This window comes from Oncorhynchus keta, chromosome 34, assembly GCF_023373465.1.
Source record: "Oncorhynchus keta strain PuntledgeMale-10-30-2019 chromosome 34, Oket_V2, whole genome shotgun sequence".
NCBI lineage: Eukaryota > Metazoa > Chordata > Actinopteri > Salmoniformes > Salmonidae > Oncorhynchus > Oncorhynchus keta.
The window spans coordinates 59095258-59116800 of NC_068454.1; the positions used below are offsets into that span (position 1 = coordinate 59095258).

The following is a 21543-nucleotide window of genomic DNA, read 5'->3' on the forward strand; positions in this document are numbered from 1 at the left end:
CTCTGAAACCTTAATAGATTTAAAACAAATGTATGTCAGTCTACAGAGAGGAAAAGGGAAACATTTTGAAGTAAGAACTGGAGAGGAAAAGGGAAACATTTTGACGTAAAAACTGAGATGTTCTTTGTGTTACTGTAATATGATGTATTCCCATTGGCTAAAGTCAAAGCACATACTTTGTAATCGGAGGCTAAACATCGCGAGACTTGCAGGAACGCTTGCGAAACTGGTCAAGCAGACCAGGCCGGGGTTTGGGGTTCGAGAAGTGAAACATTCTTCCTTAGTTGTTAATTTTTCGAAATCTGAAGTCACAGCCTAGATTCGATCCAATTCCTTAATTGAACATGTTATTACTCAGACCTCGTGAAAGTGACAAACTGACTCGTTTTCATTTTCGTCAAAAATAAGATTTCGGGGGGTGCCTTTGACGGCGTGCACATGCGCAATTATGCGCGAGACAACCGTTAGACTCGATGACGTATTTCTGCGCATGAGCTTAGCTAGCTGACGTGATCGGGGATTTCTAGTGGACAAGCAGTTTCTGCCCATCTTCCTACTGTACTGTCTTTGGGCGAAGTGCATCATTCTGACGTTTGGCGTTTCCTTTTTGAGATAGAACCCACCTCTTGATAGAACCCACCTCTTCCTGTCGGTGTCAGACTAGTAACTTCACCATATTTAGTTGGTCAGAGCCCTACAGAGTTGAGCACAGGCAACTGGGATGAAAATCTTAGCCATATCGACGAATGCAACCGGGAGTTGACAGCCTAGAAACAGCAAGACTGGCCGCTGTTGGAGAGTGACATCAGTGGAAACTAGGCGGCACATCAAAACGGGTGCAAGCTCCCTATCGACAGCAGACTTTGAGTGATAAGTAGCTGTCTATTGTCGGATGAGAATTCTAACTAGTAGTCGTAGGTAGCTAGATGGCTAGCTAGCTAATTATCGCCAACTACCAAGCCTTAAACTCGATATCTTCTGGACGTAAAACTGGACTGATCAGATTTTTATTCAGCAAACTGATAATAAACTAAAGAGCCCAGTGAATCTGCAATGATGATATCTTGACATTGTCTGTTAGCTATGCTTGTCTCAATCCATTTGCTAATCTAGCAGCTAGCTAGTTTATCGTCGTCGTTGAGGCTCGAGCAAGTATCGCCGTGGCAGTGAATTCCGATTGGATACCTTGATCGACTTGCAGACACCGGGACACGGAAGACCCTCATCCAAAGGGACTGGAAAAGGGGCCCGTTTGACAGTGCGCATAGAAGAGAATTCGGGGAAACCCGTAACTACTCTGTTGCATCGCCTGTGCGGTGTTGTGAACTACCGATAAACTAGATTGAACCAAGGAAGAGTTCCTGACATTTGACATCTGTGATCCGGGGAGTGAACCGGGCAGGGACCTCATGAATGGAAATCGGAACGACAGGTAATGTGCTGTCATTGCTCATATCATGCCAAAATGATTTACTAAATTGTTGCATATTTCCCAACACTGACATTGCAACAAAAGCAAAAAAAAATGTATTACCAGCAAAAAAAAAAAAACTTATTTGATTGCTAGTTAGCCAGCCCATGTGAGTTTGTTTTTGTTGGTCCATGTCAATTTCCTTAAGACACAACGCCAACCCACAGGTGTTGGTTGAGGTGTCTCGTTCGTGGCTAGCTGCTTTTAACTACGCTAATATTTACACTCTAGAATTGCTAGTAATTAGCTTGCAAAAAAACAGAATAGTCCGCTGGAAGCCAGAAGTTAAATAAAATGTAATTTCAATTTACCCTGCCGATTGCCCTTATACAGGGGGGAAATTGAGAAAAAAAAAAAACGAAAATAACACATTTAAACATACTTTCCTAACTTGGGTCTGTTTTCTGCTGGCTTCATGTTAAAATAAGTCCTGCACGTGTGCCTTATGTGGACAAAAGAGGAATACTTTTTGGGGGGCTTTTATGTTGACGTGAGGTAAGCGGGTATACAACCTACGTTTTGGAAAGTCTGTTTATTAACCCGATCCTTTAGATATTAATACGATTCCCCATCATAATGACCAACCGTCCTGCCCACAGGCACAGTAAGTTGAAATGGAATTGTATTTAACTTCTGGCTTTCCACAGGGACTGTTTTTGTGCAACCCAATACAATTGAAAGCAACGCTAGTGTATGTAAATAGACCCGCTGTTGCTAAAAGCACCTTGGTAAATTTATGAATGGCCACCAACTACTTTTTGTTTAACTGTAACTAGGGGACTTCCTCAACAGTTGTCTGTTGGCCATGTGTGAGTCACAGGTGAAATGTCATTCTATACACACACCATGTGGGAGTACAGTGTCTTTGAAGTCCTGTAAAGTTGGGTTAGTCATAAGTGGAGGAATGCCATGAAATATAGACTTAACAAAAGTTTTGTCGTCATATTTCACACTTCAGCCTTTATGGGTATGTTCCTACTCATGACACTCAGTCGTTAGTCATAGAAAAGTCCACATGGTTATGTATGATGAAATGTTCAGCACACAGGTGATTGGTGGCATCTTAATTGGGGAGAACAGACTTGTGGTAATGAGTGGAGTAGTATCAAACACATGGTCTCCCACTGTTTGATGCCATTCTGGACATTATTACTAGTTCTCCCCTCAGCATCTTCCTGTGGTTCAGCAATAGGCTCATCTTGTTTGTCACCGCAGTCATGTGCCATGCTGTTTATCAGAGGTCAGTAGGGCCCCAAAAATCAGTTACGGAACCCAGCAATGCCCAAGTTAATTGTAAAACTTGTATTTTCTTTCAACGGTACAGGAATGCCCCTGTTTGCTTTTTTTATCTGTATTTTTGCCAGGTAAGTTGACAGAACAGTCTCATTTACAGCAATGACCTGGGGAATAGTTACAGGGGATGAATGAACCAATTGTAAACTGGGGATGGTTAGGTGACCGTAATGAGGGCCAGATTGAGAAATTAGCCAGGACAACTGGGTTAACACCCTTACAAGTGCCATGGGATCTTTAATGACCACAGAGAGTCAGGACACCTGCTTAATGTCCCATCTGAAAGATGGCACCCTAAACAGGGTGAAATCCCCAATCACTGCCCTGGGGCATTGGGATATTTGCTTTAGGCCAGAGGAAAGGGTGCCTCCTACTTGCTCTCCAACACCACTTCCAGCAGCATTTGGTCTCCCATCCAGAGACTGACCAGGACCTTACCTGCTTAGCTTCAGAAGCAAGCCAGCAGTGAGATGCAGAGTGGTATGTTGCTGGCATACATACATACTGTGTGTGGGTGCGCATATATGTGTAACGGCTAGCTTAGTTAGTGGTGGTGCACGTTTCAATTGGTGACGTCACTTGCTCTGAGACCTTGAAGTAGTGGTTCCCCTTGCTCTGCAAGGGCCACGGCTTTTGTGGAGCTATGGGTAACGATGCTTCGTGGGTGACTGTTGATGTGCGCAGAGGGTCCCTGGTTCGCGCCCGGGTATGGGCGAGGTTGACGGTCTAAAGTTATACTGTTACATATGTCTAGTCTACCGTTTGTGATAATGCTAATGTTAACCGTTTGCTGGCAGATGGAAAGGTTATCCCAAAAATGGTCTCAACTAAATGTTAATTACAAAGTAGCCTGTGCTTACCTGACAGAATTATATTATTTGCATCAATCCAGTGACAATTTGTTTAGCTAACTCTGCTTGCACATTAGCGCTACAGAAACCCCGCAAGCCAAACAACTGTCAAGCTGGTGCACACTTGCATTAAAGGGTAACTACAGCAACAGTTCTTAGATTCCCTCCCCCCCCAGACCTCAAAAGTGGTCTCCTGATGTTTGAGCAATGTTGTGGACTTAGAACATACACTTATGTTTTTTTTCTATTAGTAATGTTTGATTTAGATTTTATAGGGTCCTAATTCAGGAGAGGCAAAATTACGGACTACTTTTCCTTATTCAAAGCATTTCAGTTTGAATCGTCAGTGGGACTGCACGGTCATGTTTTCTCATGAATAGACTGCAAAACAGTGGTGATGTGTAGGCTCGGCCTAAATCAAAAGGGAAAGCATCCATAATAGAGGAGACCCTGTATAACCTAGATGGTAGCCTAGGTCAGACTGTTCCTCCTTGCCTTTTACAATGACAGCCAGGGAAACCGTTTTTACAGTTTGCATTGTCTGTAGTCGTAACAGAAACTTTCCACTTCTCCTGCAACAATACCCAAGCAGGTAGACCCAGTGAGTGACACCTGATACGGCCAGGCCAGACAGAGCTATATTAATTCCCTCCAGAGGAGGTCCCCCCTGGCAACTGACCTCCAAGCCTCCTCAGGTTGTAGCGTTTTTAAAAGGGGGACAACTGGGCCCTGTTCATTATGCACCAAACGGTAGACTGCGGGCTACAACAGGGTGGGGACTATCTGGACTTCTACTGATAAGAAACGCTCATTTTTGCTTTTCTGTTTCAAAACATTTCGCTACAGTGTGCCCTAAAAGACAAACCTGAACAGGGCAGGTGTTTTCTGTCCGTCAGCTGCGTACCCATGAGGGGGAACAGAACAGTGGGCTTGATTCCTCAGTGAATGATTGAAAGGGGGCCCTCGTTGCTAAGAAGAGTGTGGCGTGAGAAAATGCTAATTGATTGCCTGGCCTGCTTATTAACGCACGGTTCATTCCAACGGTAGTCTGGCAGCATGCAACGTTTGTGCCGTTTGAGAAACAGACCAGATTAGCGAGTGCTCATAGGATATGACTTGAGCTTTTAAACCTTAATGGTCACATCCATCACACAGTACATGTTGTAGCTCTGTCTGTATGGTATTTGGCAGCACATGATCATAGAACGTTGTTCATATGAGGTTGGATATTACACTGAACAACAATAGAAATGCAACATGTAAAGTGCTGGACCCATGTTTTATGTGTTGAAATAAAAGATCCCAGAAATGTTTAATACGCACAAAAAGCTAATTTCTCTCAAATTTTGTGCACAAATTTGTTTACATCCCTGTTAGTGAGCATTTCTCCTTTGCCAAGATAGTCCATCCACCTGACAGTTGTGGCATATCAAGAAGCTGATTAAACAGCATGATCATTACACAGGTGCACCTTGTGCCCGGGACAATAAAAGGCCACTCTAAAATGAGTAGTTTTGTCACACAACACAATGCCACAGATGTCTCATGTTTTGAGGGAGTGTGCAATTGGCATGCTGACTGCCAGAATGTCCACCAGAGCTGTTTCCAGAGAATTTAATGTTAATTTCTCTACCATAAGCTGCCTCCAGTCGTTTTTAGAGAATGTGTCAGTATGTCCAAACGGCCTCACAAACGCAGTCCATGTGAATGGTGTCGAGTAGGCGAGTGGTTTGCTGATGTCAACGTTGTGAACAGAGTGCCCCATGGTGAGATTATGGTATGGGCAGCCATAAGCTACAGCCAACGAACACAATTGCATTTTGTCGATGGCAGTTTGAATGCACAAAAATACCATAACGAGATCCTGAGGCGGTTTGTTTTTCTTCCCAATTTTTTTTGTTGTTGTTCCATTTGTGCCAAATGTTGTATATTTTTGTTCAGTAAAAGTATGTGATGTTAAGATGAGTTCTACTGTCAGTTGGGGTTTTGGGTGTGTAACCTAGCACGTTTAATAGTGCATGAGAAGTGCAGCTGCTTCCTGTTGTAATGGATACGCTCGTGACATACACAGGCTCATCTGCACACACCTGTGTGGGTTACCGAAAGAAAAATGGACACCACACAGGCAGTACAGGCACACACAGGCAGTATAGGTGACCCCCAGCTATCAAGGGGGGTCTTCTAGGTAAATGTGGTTGAGGTACTTACAGTTTGTTATATATATGGTAGTTTTCTTTGTCTTTCTGATTCACACCCTCCCGCTCCTTCTGTTCTCCTTCCTCTTGTTCTTCCCGCTCTTTGTTTCACCTAACCCCCCCCTGTCCACCACCTTTCTTATCCTCCCTCCTTGATCTCTCTCTCTCGCCCGCCTCTGTAGCTCCTCACTTTATTTGAGTAAAAAAGGCGGGAAGACGATAACCCCCTTTTGATTTTCAAATCCTTGTCCAAACCTAGCCCATTTGGGACACATTGTGAGGGGGTCAATCTTGTGATGTTGACTATCAGCTAGAATATTACATTTTTTGAGTAGTATTCCTTAGGCACCAACCGGAAGAAAACAGACTAACAGGGAGGGACAACCTGGAGTTGTCCTATGAGGAAATACTCCATTTCTCTTTCCGTCACAAAGCGTTTTCCATTGTGTGCCCTAATGAACACGACCCTGCTGAGCCTGTGATCATTAGGATCTTGCAGCCTGTGTCCCCATAGCCTAGTAAGGAATGTTATTTTTCACTTCTAAGTGAATTAAATTAAAACAGCCCATGCATGTGTGCTAGATTGAGAAGCATCTCTGTCTGTGTCGACCTTCACATGTTGTGAGTGTGGCTAGTATTGAGCTCATGTGGGTGGGCTTTGTGTGAGAGCTGGAGGGGGAGGGAGATACATGAGTGGGAGAGCCAGAGAGAGAGTGATTCACAGAGCCAGAGAGGGAGGGAGAGCGCGTGGGGATAGATGGAGAGGACTGACTGAGTCAGTAGGAGGGCCCAGTAGGAGTGGGCTGTAAAGGCTGGGGGATGTCTGTTTCAGCTCTGTGGGATGAGGAGGAGGCCTGGATTGGGCACTCGTCTCTCCTTCCTGAGCTCTGTGTTTAGTGAGGACCATTTAGCCTAAATCTATGCGGGGGAACACAACACAGAGTGGTACAGTGCAGGAGGGTCGGGGGGGTTCAGACAGGAAGTGAGGGACCCAGGGCTGATGTGAGGGGAGTGTCTTAAGGGGGTAACAACTTGTTTTGTGGGGAAACTGAGGGAGAGAAGACAGAGCCTGACATTGTTGAAAGTGAGAAATTATCCCAGTATTTTTATTTTTTGTGTGTGCCGTCTTGAAACAACACATCTGATTGGCTGGCACTAGTAGGTATGTTTTTATATCACCGACTGACTTCATTGAGATGAGCCCACAAACCATTTCACCTGCGTTTTAAGTTTTTCGCTTCCACAGAGTGATCAGGGGCCTGCAACTGTAGTTTTCCATCACAGAAAATACATTAGTGCAACACATTTGGCAGAAAATAGCATCACTTTCAGAAGTGCAACAATGCATGGCCGTTATATTTCTAATGTTCATCATGGAAAGAATGTAGCCCGCTGAGCGCTGTCAGCTGACAGAATGCCCTTTCATGAGTTCTCATCTGAGTGGAGAAGTGCAACTGAAGCACAAAATGAGTCTAATGCCCAGCAGAAACTCCAAAAAGAAGCATTTTAGATCTGCGTTTACAAAACACACTCAGAGATTTGTTCTGCGTTTTAAATTTTTTTTTTTGTCATTACAAACACACAATTCTGCATTAACATGACCCCTGGCCTAATGCCAGTCCATATCTCTCCCTCCTTCCTAGTCCTAATCACAGAGTCGGAGGTTCTCCCTGACCACTAAACATGTTTTATTGTCCCCTCCGCTAGTACCCTGATGTTCCGACCAGGCTAACAGAGCTAGCTCATTCACGTGTTGGTGTGTGTGTGTGTATCCGCTCTTGGTCCAGCCTTCCTTGTGTCCCCCCCTCTTCCATCCTCTGGGTACTTCATGTTGCCTCTCCCTCCTTGGTCTCCCTGTACAGCTTGTGTTTGTTTGTGGAGTGAGTGGCTCCGGTCGGTGCCCGACACTCTCTGAGCACTGAGGTAGATGGGACAAGTGACAGAGCGGGGGAATAAACTAGTTGTTTGACACGCATCAGTCCCTCCCAGCCCGCGGCGCTCTGTCACTGTGTGCGTCCGCCCGTCCTCGTGTGCCTGGGCCCGCTGCCTGTTGTGACTGACGCCTTTGTGCCCCTCCGCATCGGAGCACTTGCCCTGTTCTCACAGCCCAGGCCTTCCGGATTAGACATACAACAGCTGTATTGTGTGTGTGTGTGGGTTTAACCTGCGTCTGTGTGAGTACGTTTTCAGCCAATCATTGTGGAAGGCAGCGGGACTGAGGAAGGGAGAGCCCAGACTTGATGTGTAATGGTATCTAGGTCATGTTCATTAGGGCACACCATTGCAATATGTTTTAAGAGTTTCTTGTTGGAGTTTATTGAGTTCAGGTAGTAGAATGCATCTCTGTTTCGGGGTGTTTTGCATCCATTCCATGCCTACTGAACATGACACCAGTCAGTGGAGGTATCCGCTGCTTTTCAGGGATGTGGTTACTCTTTTCTCTCCTAGCCTGTGATAATATAGCCTAGTAATTCTTCTCCTCACAGCATTAAACAGCGTCCAGTCTATGAGCGTAGCAAGCTGAGGTTGCCTGAGATCGAACGCCGGCTTGCTCATAAGACACTTAAATGAAATAAATGATGGAACAATTGCACTAAGCCAACCTTGTCGAGTTTATCACTTGGGTCCCATTTTGGCACATCCACTTCTGTTACAGTTTGACTGAGAAATTGTCATTACAAGGTCCGTTCTGTGATGCCTCCTTATCTCTCCACATACCCACTGACTTGTTCTTTCTAATATCAGGGACGTACTCATTAGGCATCAAACTGAAGGAAGCGGTCAGAAACAGGGAAGAACTATCTGACCTTGTCCAATAACGCTAGTTTTTGTTTTCTGTTGTACACTGTTTTCCTACGGTATTCCCTAACGAATACTACCCAGTTTACTGCCTCTGTTAGTTGGTGTCTGTACTGTAGTCCGTAACATGCGGTCAGGAAACAAAACGAGACAAAGCGCTGAAAGTACCTACAATTTTTCTGTTTGGGAAAACACGTTCTTCCATTTACGATTCTTCTGACCCCACCCACACACACACACACACACTTTCAGAGTAAACACATGAGGGGGAGGTTTCCTTGAACCTGCTCCCTCTCACCGCTAAATGACGCAGACCACAAGCCTTTGATGCCTCCACATGGGCTTTTGAGTAGGCCATCTCTCATTGTCAGCAATCTCGTTATGGGAAGGTCACAGGTCATGGTATTCCAGGATAGTTGAGTACCAATCATTATGTTGTGCATTTTAGGCATCAACTTTGTTGTTTTGTAGACTTCAACATTTTTGGTTGATCCATTGATGTGTATCTCGGGTCAATGAGGTCATATATGAGCAGTTTGTTCAGCTTCACACCCCTTTGTGTTTGTTCCACTGAGCCATTGGTCTCTGTGCTGTGTTGCTTGCTTGGTACTGAGCATGCCTTATATGGGCAGTGGGTGACCTGAGGACAGGGCCAGCTCGGGGCCACTGGGGGCCACCAATAGTGTCAGAGAAACCTCAGACTAGCCTTTTACGGCGGGAAATTTCAGAGCGCCAACTGTAGTACTCGATAAAACTCAAACTTTCATTAAAACACACATGCAAGGTACTCAATTAAAGCTACACTCGTTGTGAATCTAGCCAACATGTCAGATTTGTAAAATGCTTTTCGGTGAAAGCATGAGAAGCTATTATCTGATAGCATGCACCCCCCCGAAATACCTGAACGAGACCTAAACAAAATAATTAGCGGTAGCCGGCGCTACACAAAACGCAGAAATAAAATATAAAACATTCATTACCTTTGACGAGCTTCTTTGTTGGCACTCCTATATGTCCCATAAACATCACAATTGGGTCTTTTTCCCGATTTTAAATCCGTCATTGTATACCCAAAATGTCCATTTATGAAGGCCGTCTGATCCAGGAAAATTCACCTTTACAAGACGTAATGTCATTTTTTTTTTTTATTAATAAAGTTGCCTATAAACTTTTACAAATCACTTCAAACTACTTTTGTAAACCAACTTTAGGTATTAATAAACGTTAATAATGGATAAAATTGATCACGGGGCGATCTGTATTCGATAGCAGCAAGTCTTGAAATCATCGTCCATTTTTTTTTCACTTTCATAACTTCCTCGGTGTACCCCAAGACAGGAAGTGCCTGTACGTCATCCCACCAAGGATAAACAAGCAATGAAATGCCAGTACTGGCGACATCGTGTGGAAGCTGTAGGCATTGTAAACGGGACTCCATCTATTTTCTCTTGCCATAGACAATACATAGACTGGCAGATTAATATTTTTTGTGAACAGTTTTCCTTGGGATTTTTACTCCTAAACACGTTCTGTTATAGCCACAGACATGATTTAACCAGTTTTAGAGACTCCAGTGTTTTCTATCCACATATACTAATCATATGCATATACTATATTCCTGGCATGAGTAGCAGGACGTTGAAATGTTGTGCGATTTTTAACAAAAAGCTGCGAAAATTCGCAGCATCCCTAACAGGCTAGAGTAGTCAGCTCCCCCCTCTACTTACCTCCCTGCCCTGGCCCCCCTCCACGACGTTCCCCTCTACAGTTCCCAGGGGCGTGCTTGTACTTGTTTTGTCTGCAAGGGGCTCAAATAGTTTAGAAGGGGGGAGAATTGAGAGATACTAGGCCGTGTGTGTGCTTGAGAAGCATTCTGAATGATTAGTGACAGAGAAAATAGGCTAACATGCCTTGGAAGGGATTTTTGCGCTGAGGCTTTTTGCGATCGAGTTTAGTTCTGCACACGAGTGTGTTTTGAATCCATTTCTTTGAACGTCTGAGGGTGAAATGGCCAGGAGGGTTAGGTTTAATAACCGGAAGTTTGGAAATGTTGAGTAGTTTCTGCCAAGTTTTTTTTATTTTTTTGCAGTGTTCTGAATTTCTGATCCGCTGTTTGTGGGTGTGTGTTATGTTACTCTCTGTGGCCTTGGTGTTTCTTTGTGTCTTGCTCGCTACATTTACATTTACATGGTGGGATAATGACGCTGCAGCTGCTTTCCTGTGTGTATGGTTGGTCGAGCTTGCTTGCGCGTTTCGGTAAAGGCCTGTCAGAAGGCACTTGTGCGTGCGTATCTGTAAGACTGCATCAAATTGTATTTGTCACATGCGCCGACTACAACAGGGGACCTTACCATGAAATGCTTACACACACACACACACACACATCAGTGTGTGTGTGTGTGAAAAGAACCATCAGGACTAGGAGAAAAGTGTTTTGTGTTTTAAAATATATATATTTTTATATAGAATGCCTGGCACAGTGTCCAGAGGCAGGATGGTCCTCTTCCTGTGTTTCTTTCTGCATTTCTCTCTCTGCGTTGGCCCAGTGACTCATGCAGCAGGGAGGCTAGTAGTACAGTATGCGTGCCTGAGAGGAATACCAGCCCTCCCTGCCCATTCCCCCCAGCCATCCTACTCCTCCCTCTCCTCCTGCTTGGCTTACTCACCCCCACCGCAGCACAGGAAAAGCAATCTGTGTGTCAGAGAGCGCCTGTGTCTCTCTCTGTTTGTCTGAGACCTGCACTGGTCTCCCCTCGGCCCCCTGGATCATTTCCATCACAAAAGGGCTGGTGTGTGTCCGTGGGACAGTTATGGCTGGAATTCCAGACTTCTCTCTCCCCGTTTCTCTCCTGTCATTGTGACCCACCGAAGTCTGGCCTTAGCGTACACCCAACCTGCATCTGCCACCCCTGTATACCCACCCCTCAAGGTCCACCAGGCGAGAGAAACGGACGGCGAGAGAAACGGACAGGGAGAGAACCATAAACGCTCCGGCTTCTGGAAGACAACCCTAAACAAACATTTCTACTCATGCTCTTAGGCCATAAGCTGGCAGCACCTGAGAGAGGGTTCTGTTATGGTTTTTATTCCATTCCCCCCCCCTCCTCTGTGCTGGGGCTTCGAATGAACCGACACCCACTCGTATGCTGACACCCACTCATCATGACTCAATAGGAGGTGAATCATTCATAGCCCTGACACTCATTTATTAATGACACGTTGGGGCAGTTTGGTTTTGGCGGTGGAGAGTACCAGAGAGAGGCTGAGGGGGAAACTCCCATGGTTTACTTTCTGCTTGTCGTCTTGAGTTGCGAGATGGAGATGCGAGTGTTGAATAGGGGTGATGAGGATATGTATGTGGAACAAACATTTAAATGCAACATGCATCAATTTCACCAAATTTTTATTGATGAAAAAAAAATAACGGCGCTAAGGAAATCAGTTATTTGAAATCAATTCATTAGGCCCTAATCTAGGATTTCACATGATTGGGCATGGGTGCAGCCCACAAAGGGGCTTTATTACAGACAAATACTCCTCAGTTTCATCAGCTGTCCGGGTGGCTGGTTACTTACAATCACGTAGGTGAAGAAGCTGGATGTGGAGTTCCTGGGTTACACTTGGTCTGCAATTGTGAGGCCAGTTGGCTGTACAGCCAAATTCTCTAAAACTATGTTGGAGGCGGCTAATGGTAATTAAATGTTAATTTCTCTATCTGGCAACAGCTCTGGTGGACATTCCTGCAGTCAGCATGCCAATTGCACACTCCCTCAACCTTCAACATCTGTGGCATTGTGTTGTGTGACAACTGCACATTTCAGAGTGGCCTTTTATTGTCCCCAGCACCAGGTGCACCTGTGTAATGAAGCTGTTTAATCAGCTCCTTGACATGTCACACCTGTCAAGTGGATGCATTCTTTTGGCAAAGGAGAAATGCTCAATAACAAGAATGTTAACAAAAGCTTTTTGTGCATCTGGAAAATGTCTGGTATCTTTGTATTTCAGCTCATGAAACATGGTACCAACACTTTACATGTTCCCTTTGATATTTTTGTTCAGTGTTGTTTAGGATGAGAAAACAGCATACTGAACTCATCTGAACTCAGTTGTTAGACTGAGTGTTACGCAATAGTTCAGTGTCTCACATAGGCCATCTGAACAACAACGTCAGCAAATGTTCAGCTAAATCAGCACAACGCTTCAAAAGGCAATATATATATATATATATAATATATTTTTTTTCTTCATCAGCTGCTCCTGATGTTGATGGGCGGGGCCACGAGACGGAAGACCCAAAATGGCACTGGGATGAGTGTGGCACATCGGGGTGTTTTTAAAATAACTATTGTCTATTGGGTTAAAGTAACTCCTGTGTAAGACATCCTGTGCCTGGGGGTGGCAATGTGTGGGACGCACCGCTGTGTACACACACACACACACACACACACGCGTGTCTGGGTGTTTTGTTTCTGTTGGGTTTAATTTTTCATAGTGAAACCAAACCTTTATTCCCCCCCATAGTATTCCTCGCTGTGTCTGTACTTTCTAAAGTGGTTCCTTCCAGTAGATTCTTTCAGCCAACATCTCTATCTTCTTGACACACAGGCAGCAGGTGATGGAGACCTTACTTTTTGTCAAAAGGGCCACTACGAAGCTGATTTTAGCAATTTACTAATCTACGCCTGTTCCTCCAATAACTGGTCTGTTGTAATGGAAATGGGATGATTGTTCCCCTTTTCCATTCTCTCTCCCCTCCCATCTCTAGGAGCCGTTGGAGCCCAGCCCCTGTTCACTGTGCCACGGCGGCCTGGCTATGGCACCATGGGAAAGCCCATCAAGCTGCTGGCCAACTGCTTCCAGGTGGATATCCCCAAGATAGACGTCTACCTCTATGAGGTGGACATCAAGCCCGAGAAGTGCCCGCGCCGCGTCAACAGGTACGCTTAGAATAATGGAGTTTGCCTTTTGCTAGGATCTCCAAAATGTTTCACGTGGTATCAGATTAGAGGTTGTTCATGTGGTTGTTGAAGTGTGACTAGAGGTAATTTCATGTTTTATTCGACTTGTGTTTTATTTATTATTATTACTTTAAACACTAATTACAGAGCCACGTATGGGCAGATAAAGAGCCGCATGCGGCTCCAGAGCCACAGGTTGCAGACCATTGGACAAGTCTAAAGAGGTCAACTTGTTTTGGTTTTGTGTTCTGTAGGGAGGTGGTGGACTCCATGGTGCAGCACTTCAAGGTTACCATCTTTGGGGATCGTCGGCCAGTCTACGATGGGAAGAGGAGCTTGTACACAGCCAACCCGCTGCCTGTGGCAACCGCAGGGGTAAGATGGATGTAGACTGACACCCAGCCACACACAAGCAGTCAAACCTACCTGGGGCTCCCACAAGACTGAAAACACACTCTCACTCACGCTCCCACACTTCTTGATCTGTTAATGCATGCACACACATCTCTAACCCCCCCCCAACCCCCACACACTCACAGGTGGATCTGGATGTCACGCTACCGGGTGAAGGGGGCAAGGACCGGCCCTTTAAGGTCTCAATCAAGTTTGTGTCTCTGGTGAGCTGGCACATGCTGCACGAGGTGCTAACCGGCCGCAGCGTGCCTGAGCCCCTGGAGCTGGACAAGCCCATCAGCACCAACCCAGTACACGCTGTGGACGTGGTTCTTCGACACCTGCCCTCCATGAAGTGAGTTAGACAGTCGCCGCCCAAGTGGTTATAATACGGAATGTTATAACTATGTGATTGGGTTAATTATTTGATAAACAGGATGCATGCATTTCTGAAAAGTTGAGCATGTATTCCTGGAATCCTCAGCAAACTGATTTAAAAGCAAACGACCCAACTCTGCTACACGTTTTTTTTCCTCCCTTTTGAGGCAGATTTATTGACTGAAGATGTAGGTCTAATAAACACATATGGTATTTAATTTGCTGGCCTGGGAGACTTGATTTTATTCCAAGATCATTTCTTAATGACAAATAAAGTACTGAATTTCAGTGAGGACTCACTTCCGCTTAGTGCCACATTGGTAATGAAACGCGTGAATGTATGCCCTTGCAAATCAAAATGTGTTTGTTTTTATGGCCTGACGATAATCTGTCAGGAAATCAAGTTTATAGAGTCTACCTATACCTTCATACCGGACTTCACTCAAAGCCTCCTCCACTCAAAAACAATGCTTAATCAGCGTGCCTACCAAAACTAAGTCTTAAATAAAAACACCTGCCATAAGGCTATGTTTGCTATAGCTTCAGGCTCCTGCATTGACAGAATGTGTCCAGGACTTTCTAGGAAACGCAAATGTTGTTATTAATTAGTCTTTGCCGCTCAGTGATGGGATGTCGATAAGGTCGTGAGGAGTTTTCACCCTCTCGTTTCATTGATGTTCTGTGTCAATTTGAAAAATAGATTGTTGTCAGACTGTCACTGTGCAAAGCGCGATTTGACCAAGATTCTGGTCCAGGTTGTGGAAACTAACTTCCCCATTCTCCTGTCTGTCCCCCCCTTCTATCTCTCTTTCCTTATTTTGTTTCTCTTCTCTCACTCTTCTCCCCCCCTCACTATCTCTCTATTTCGCCTCCCCCCTCTCCAGGTACACTCCAGTGGGCCGCTCCTTCTTCTCAGCCCCGGAGGGCTACGACCATCCCCTGGGAGGGGGCAGAGAGGTGTGGTTTGGTTTCCACCAGTCTGTACGCCCCGCCATGTGGAAGATGATGCTCAATATTGACGGTGAAGACGACGCACATCACGTTGCCACCAATCCTAACCTTAGCTATTAGGGGAATGAAATAATAATCTGGGGCCATATGGGTCAGAGTAGGAGTTGTTATCTAGGATCAAGTCCCCCTGTCCATGTAATCTTATTCAATGTGATCTAAAGGGCTAAACTGATCTTATCAGAGTAGGAGTTATCTAGGATCAAGTCCCCCTGTCCATGTAATCTTATTCAATGTGATCTAAAGGGCTAAACTGATCTTATATCATCACTCCTACTCTGAGAGGCTTTATGAACACCGGTCCCGAACCTGTATCAGTGTTTGTGGGGCAACTTTGACCTAATATGGGAGGACTCCATAGTGGGTGTTGTGCCGCATGCTGGCAACAGGGTGGTCTGGAAGGATGGTTCTGGTTATAGGTGGGTGGGCGCTGGCCATAGCCTTTGTAGACTGTGGATTGGGGGTGTGTGGGGGGGGGGTGTCTCTTGCTTTGTGAGAACTGCCTAGGCGGTTGCTGTGGAGACGGGAGGTGCAGGGATCTGAGGGGCGCTTTGGGTTTAGGAGCGATTTTGGTGGGCTGCTTTTGTTTTGGGGAGTGCTTGACTGCTCTCTCTGCCTTAGTGCCTCTCTCTCAGGCGGTTTTCCCGCTCTCCCTCTCTCGCAAATCATTTGGCTTCGTCTAGCCCATCGCCCATTCGCCACCAAAAGGCAGAAAAAGTCCAGCTGTCTGCAAATGATTCTCTTTTTCATTAGTCATTGTGAGGAGAATAGGACCTAAAAGAGCGCGAAAGCAAATGGGCGCCAATGTTCTGTTTTATCTCACCAGGGGACATTATATACCCACACACACCCTAGCTGAAGATACAGCAACACAGAGAAAGTGTGTGTTTGTAAGCAACAAACAAAAATGGGTGCTATTTAAAACCCTTTACTTTTCATACTCCCAAGACTAGAGTATCAGCACTATCACAAGCATCAAAACATACATGAAATTTCTGATGTAATTTCCTGTTTATGGGGGTGACAACCCTACCGTCTCCGAGGAGAGTGAACGTCACCTGCACTCCACATAATTTCTAATCGCATGTATGCTCCGATCATCACTGTCGCTGTCAGATGTGGCCCTGACGTCAGCCCAGTATCAGTGAAGCATCTGATTCCTCTCTACTCATCCCTCCATTCAGGTGGAAAAAGCATTAGGGCCTTCATCTAGGGGCCAGCTTCCTCTAACGGCACATAAAACCAGAGGGATGTTGGATGTTCCTCCTAGGTTTTATTTCATGTTTGAGAGCCATGTTGGCATGTCACTTCCCTGAGGTACTTAGGTGGTGTCCCTGGCTATGAAGCAGGCCTTGTGCTGCTGTACTTGGTCTGAGATGTAAGCCTAAATAGCAAAAAATGATGGCTGATAATTGATGACAAATGGCTGTTTCTGGCGTGATGTACAGTTGAAGTCGGAAGTTTACATACACTTCGTTTGGAGTCATTAACTTGTTTTGCAACCCCTCCACAAATTCCTTGTTAACAAACTATAGTCTGTTGTGACATGCACAAAGTAGATGTTCTAAGTAATTTTTCCAACAATTGTTTACAGACAGATTATTTCACTTATAATTCACTGTATCACAATTCCAGTGGGTCAGAAGTTTACATACACTAAGTTGACTGTGCCTTTTAAACTGCTTGGAAAATTTCAGAAAATGATGTCATGGCTTTAGAAGCTTCTGATAGGCTAATTGACATCATTTGAGTCAATTGGAGGTGTACCTGTGGATGTACACTGCTACACAAAATAAAGGGAACACTAAAATAACACATCCTAGATCTGAATGAATGAAATATTCTTATTAAATACTTTTTTCTTTACATAGTTGAATGTGCTGACAACAAAATCACACACAAATTATCAATGGAAATCAAATTTATCAACCCATGGAGGTCTGGATTTGGAGTCAGACTCAAAATTAGTGGAAAACTACACTACAGGCTGATCCAACTTTGATGTAATGTCCTTAAAACAAGTCAAAATGAGGCTCAGTAGTGTGTGTGGCCTCCATGTGCCTGTATGACCTCCCTACAACGCCTGGGCATGCTCCTGATGAGGTGGTGGATGGTCTCTTGAGGGATCTCCTCCCAGACCTGGACTAAAGCATCCGCCAACTCCTGAACAGTCTGTGGTGCAACGTGGCATTGGTGGATGGAGCGAGACATGATGTCCCAGATGTGCTCAATTGGATTCAGGTCTGGGGAACGGGCGGGCCAGTCCATAGCATCAATGCCTTCCTCTTGCAGGAACTGCTGACACACTCCAGCCACATGAGGTCTAGCATTGTCTTGCATTAGGAGGAACCCAGGGCCAACCGCACCAGCATATGGTCTCACAAGGGGTCTGAGGAGCTCATCTCGGTACCTAATGGCAGTCAGGCTACCTCTGGCGAGCACATGGAGGGCTGTGCGGCCCCCCCAAAGAAATGCCACCCCACACCATGACTGACCCACCGCCAAACCGGTCATGCTGGAGGATGTTGCCGTGGAGAACGTTCTGCTGCCTGCGTCTCCAGACTCTGTCACGTCTGTCACATGTGCTCAGTGTGAACCTGCTTTCATCTGTGAAGAGCACAGGGCGCCAGTGGCGGATTTGCCAATCTTGGTGTTCTCTGGCAAATGCCAAACGTCCTGCACGGTGTTGGGCTGTAAGCACAACCCCCACCTGTGGACGTCGGGCCCTCATACCACCCTCATGGAGTCTGTTTCTGACCGTTAGAGCAGACACATGCACATTTGTGGCCTGCTGGAGGTCATTCTGCAGGGCTCTGTCAGTGCTTCTCCTGCTCCTCCTTGCACAAAGGCAGAGGTAGCGGTCCTGCTGCTGGGTTGTTGCCCTCCTACGGCCTCCTCCACGTCTCCTGATAGCGCCTCCGTGCTCTGGACACTACGCTGACAGACACAGCAAACCTTCTTGCCACAGCTCACATTGATGTGCCATCCTGGATGAGCTGCACCAGCTGAGATACTTCTGTGGGTTGTAGACTCCGTCTCATGCTACCACTAGAGTGAAAGCACCGCCAGCATTCAAAAGTGACCAAAACATCAGCCAGGAAGCATAGGAACTGAGAAGTGGTCTGTGGTCACCACCTGCAGAACCACTCCTTTATTGGGGGTGTCTTGCTAATTGCCTATAATTTCCACCTGTTGTCTATTCCATTTGCACAACAGCATGTGACATTTATTGTCAATCAGTGTTGGTTCCTAAGTGGACAGTTTGATTTCACAGAAGTGTGATTGACTTGGAGTTACATTGTGTTGTTTAAGTGTTCCATTTATTTTTTTGAGCAGTGTATTTCAAGGCCTACCTTCAAACGCAGTGCCTCTTTGCTTGACATCAAGGAAAAATCAGCCAAGACCTCCACAAGGTCCTCCACATCTGGTTCATCCTTGAGAGCAATTTTAAAACGCCTGAGGGTACCATGTTCATCTGTACAAATGATAGTACGCAAGTATAAACACCATGGGACCACACAGCCGTCATACCGCTCAGGAAGAAGACTCGTTCTGTCTCCTAGAGATGAATGCACTTTGGTGCGAAAAGTGCAAATCAATCCCAGAACAACAGCAAAGGACCTTTTTGAAGATGCTGGAGGAAACTGGTACAAAAGTATCTCTATCCATAAACGAGTCCTATATTTACATACCCTGAAAGGTTGCTCAGCAAGGAAGAAGCACTGCTCCAAAACCGCCACAAAAAAGCCAGACCATGGTTTGCAACTGCACATGTGGACAAAGATTGTACTTTTTGGAGAAATGTCCTCTGGTCTGATGAAACAAAAATAGAACTGTTTGGCCATAATGACCATCATTATGTTTGCAAGCCTCCCCCTTTTCCTCCAATCTGAAGAACACCATCCCAACCGTGAAGCACGGGGGTGGCAGCATCATGTTGTGGGGGTGCTTGGCTGCTCGAGGGACTGGTGCACTTCACAAAAGAGATGGCATCATGAGGAAGTAAAATTGTGGATATATTGAAGCAACATCTCAAGACATCAGTCAGGAAGTTATAGCTTGGTCGCAAATGGGTCTTCCAAATGGATAATAACCCCAAGCATACTTCCAAAGTTGTGGCAAAAAGCAGGGACAGCAAAGTCAAGGTATTGGAGTGGCCATCACAATGCCCTGACCTCAATCTTATAGAAATGTTGTGGGCAGAACTGAAAAGGCGTGTGCGAGCAAAGAGGCCTACAAACCTGACTCGGTTGCACCAGCTCTGTCAGGAGGAATGGGCCATAATTCACCCAACTTATTGTGGGAAGCTTATGGAAGGCTACCCAAAACGTTTGACCCAAGTTAAACAATTTAAAGGGAGTGCTACCAAATACTTACTGAGTGTATGTAAACTTCTGACCCACTGAGAATGTGATGAATGAAATAAAAGCTGAAATAAATAATTCTCTCTCCTATTATTCTGACATTTCACATTCTTAAAATAAAGTGGTTATCCTAACTGACCTAAGACAGGGAATGTCAGGATTAAATGTCAGTCTTGTTTTTGATGGCCCTGTCTGTCCTGCAGTGTCTGCCACGGCCTTCTACAAAGCCCAGCCAGTGATCCAGTTCATGTGTGAGGTCCTGGACATCCACAACATAGACGAGCAGCCCCGACCTCTCACAGACTCCCACCGGGTCAAATTCACCAAAGAAATCAAAGGTAGTGTTTTTTTTTGTTTTTTTTTTCTGTGTGCGTGAATGCGGATGTAAACTAGGATTTGGGGGTGCCTTTGTACACAAGTTTGTGTTATTCCCACGTCCCTGAGGTCATAAAAGCGGTCACTGTCCTGTCCAGGTCTGAAGGTGGAGGTCACACACTGTGGCACCATGCGGAGGAAGTACCGTGTTTGCAATGTGACCCGTCGGCCCGCCAGCCATCAAACGTGAGTCAAGAGCGCCCCAGAGAGATGGTGGTTTGGGACTAGACGTAGATGAGGTGGAGTGGGACTAGGGAGAGACTGGGAGACGGAGACGGGCATGGAGCCTGGGGTGTGGTTGTATGTGTGGGGCGGGGTGTGATGAGATGAGAGCGGAGCATGCACTTAAATGTAGGATGACCAATTCACAAGAATTCACCCGAACCACAAAATGCCTGAGTCAGGTCCTTGTCTCGAGGTCAATGGGTGTTAGTCACCGTTGGCCAATATGCTATTACATGCAGCTGTTTATCTACTGCTTTGTTTTCCACTATTTACTGATGCTCAACGTTTTGATAGCTTTGTGAGGCCATTTCTGTATCTTCACTGTATTAACTATGAAATTGAAGACTTGAGCTGTTGAAAACCTTGTCTTTTAACAGTCATATATAGTCTACATAGACCCAGACAAGCCCCTCTTGCACAGCTCCTTTCAATGTTAAAGATGTTCTTAACCCTTGCCGTTCCATCGACCTGTTGTGGTCAGGTTCCCTCTGCAGCTGGAGAATGGTCAAACGGTGGAGCGCACGGTGGCCCAGTACTTCAGAGAGAAGTACAGCCTGCAGCTCAAGTATCCCCACCTGCCCTGCCTCCAGGTGGGGCAGGAGCAGAAGCACACCTACCTGCCCCTGGAGGTGAGAAACATTCAATCCAGTTGCTTTCTGTACTTGAGAAGGAAATCCCTGCTGATATAATATGCTCAATGTTTTTTTGATTTGTGTCCCTGCAGGTGTGTAACATAGTAGCAGGGCAGCGCTGCATCAAGAAACTGACAGATAATCAGACGTCCACTATGATCAAAGCCACGGCTCGCTCTGCACCTGACAGACAGGAGGAGATCAGCCGACTGGTGAGTCAGTGGTGTCGCCTGGTGGCACGGAGGCTTATTTATTTTTATACAACAGGTGGGTCTAATCCTGGATGCTGATTGGTTAACCCCATTCCAGGCGTTGTCTATTCCACAAGTTAACACCGGCTAAACCTATAGAGTTGAAATGCCTATTTCCTTTGTTCCATGTGACTTGCGTAATCCACTGTCTCGTCAGTTCCGCCTCCACTATTAAAAAGCATCTAGACATTATATCCCATTTTATTTTGGACTAGCATTTAGTTCTCAACAATGGAGATTTGTAATAACCTTTGTCTCTCTCCAACATTTGCAACATTGTTTCAATATTGAAATTCGATCTCCTTTTGTCCTTTGGTAATGAACGTGTCGGGGTGAGACAGCCTGGCAAC

General features: G+C 45.6%; 1 protein-coding gene across 3 annotated transcripts in view; it reads left to right on the forward strand.

Moving 5' to 3' along the window:
• Nucleotides 1-77: 77 nt before the first annotated feature.
• Nucleotides 78-21543, forward strand: part of LOC118367370 (protein argonaute-3) — a 47663-nt gene continuing 26197 nt past the window's right edge. The window contains exons 1-9 of one of the 3 annotated variants that reach the window (XM_052494163.1): nt 78-1432; nt 13375-13546; nt 13822-13942; nt 14107-14315; nt 15223-15359; nt 19914-20048; nt 20184-20271; nt 20792-20939; nt 21035-21154. In XM_052494163.1, coding sequence (XP_052350123.1) covers nt 1414-1432; nt 13375-13546; nt 13822-13942; nt 14107-14315; nt 15223-15359; nt 19914-20048; nt 20184-20271; nt 20792-20939; nt 21035-21154 — 1149 coding nt within the window. In that variant the 5' untranslated portion in view covers nt 78-1413. The remainder of the gene's footprint in view (nt 1433-13374; nt 13547-13821; nt 13943-14106; nt 14316-15222; nt 15360-19913; nt 20049-20183; nt 20272-20791; nt 20940-21034; nt 21155-21543) is intronic. The other 2 variants (XM_052494161.1, XM_052494160.1) reach the window with 2 other exon arrangements.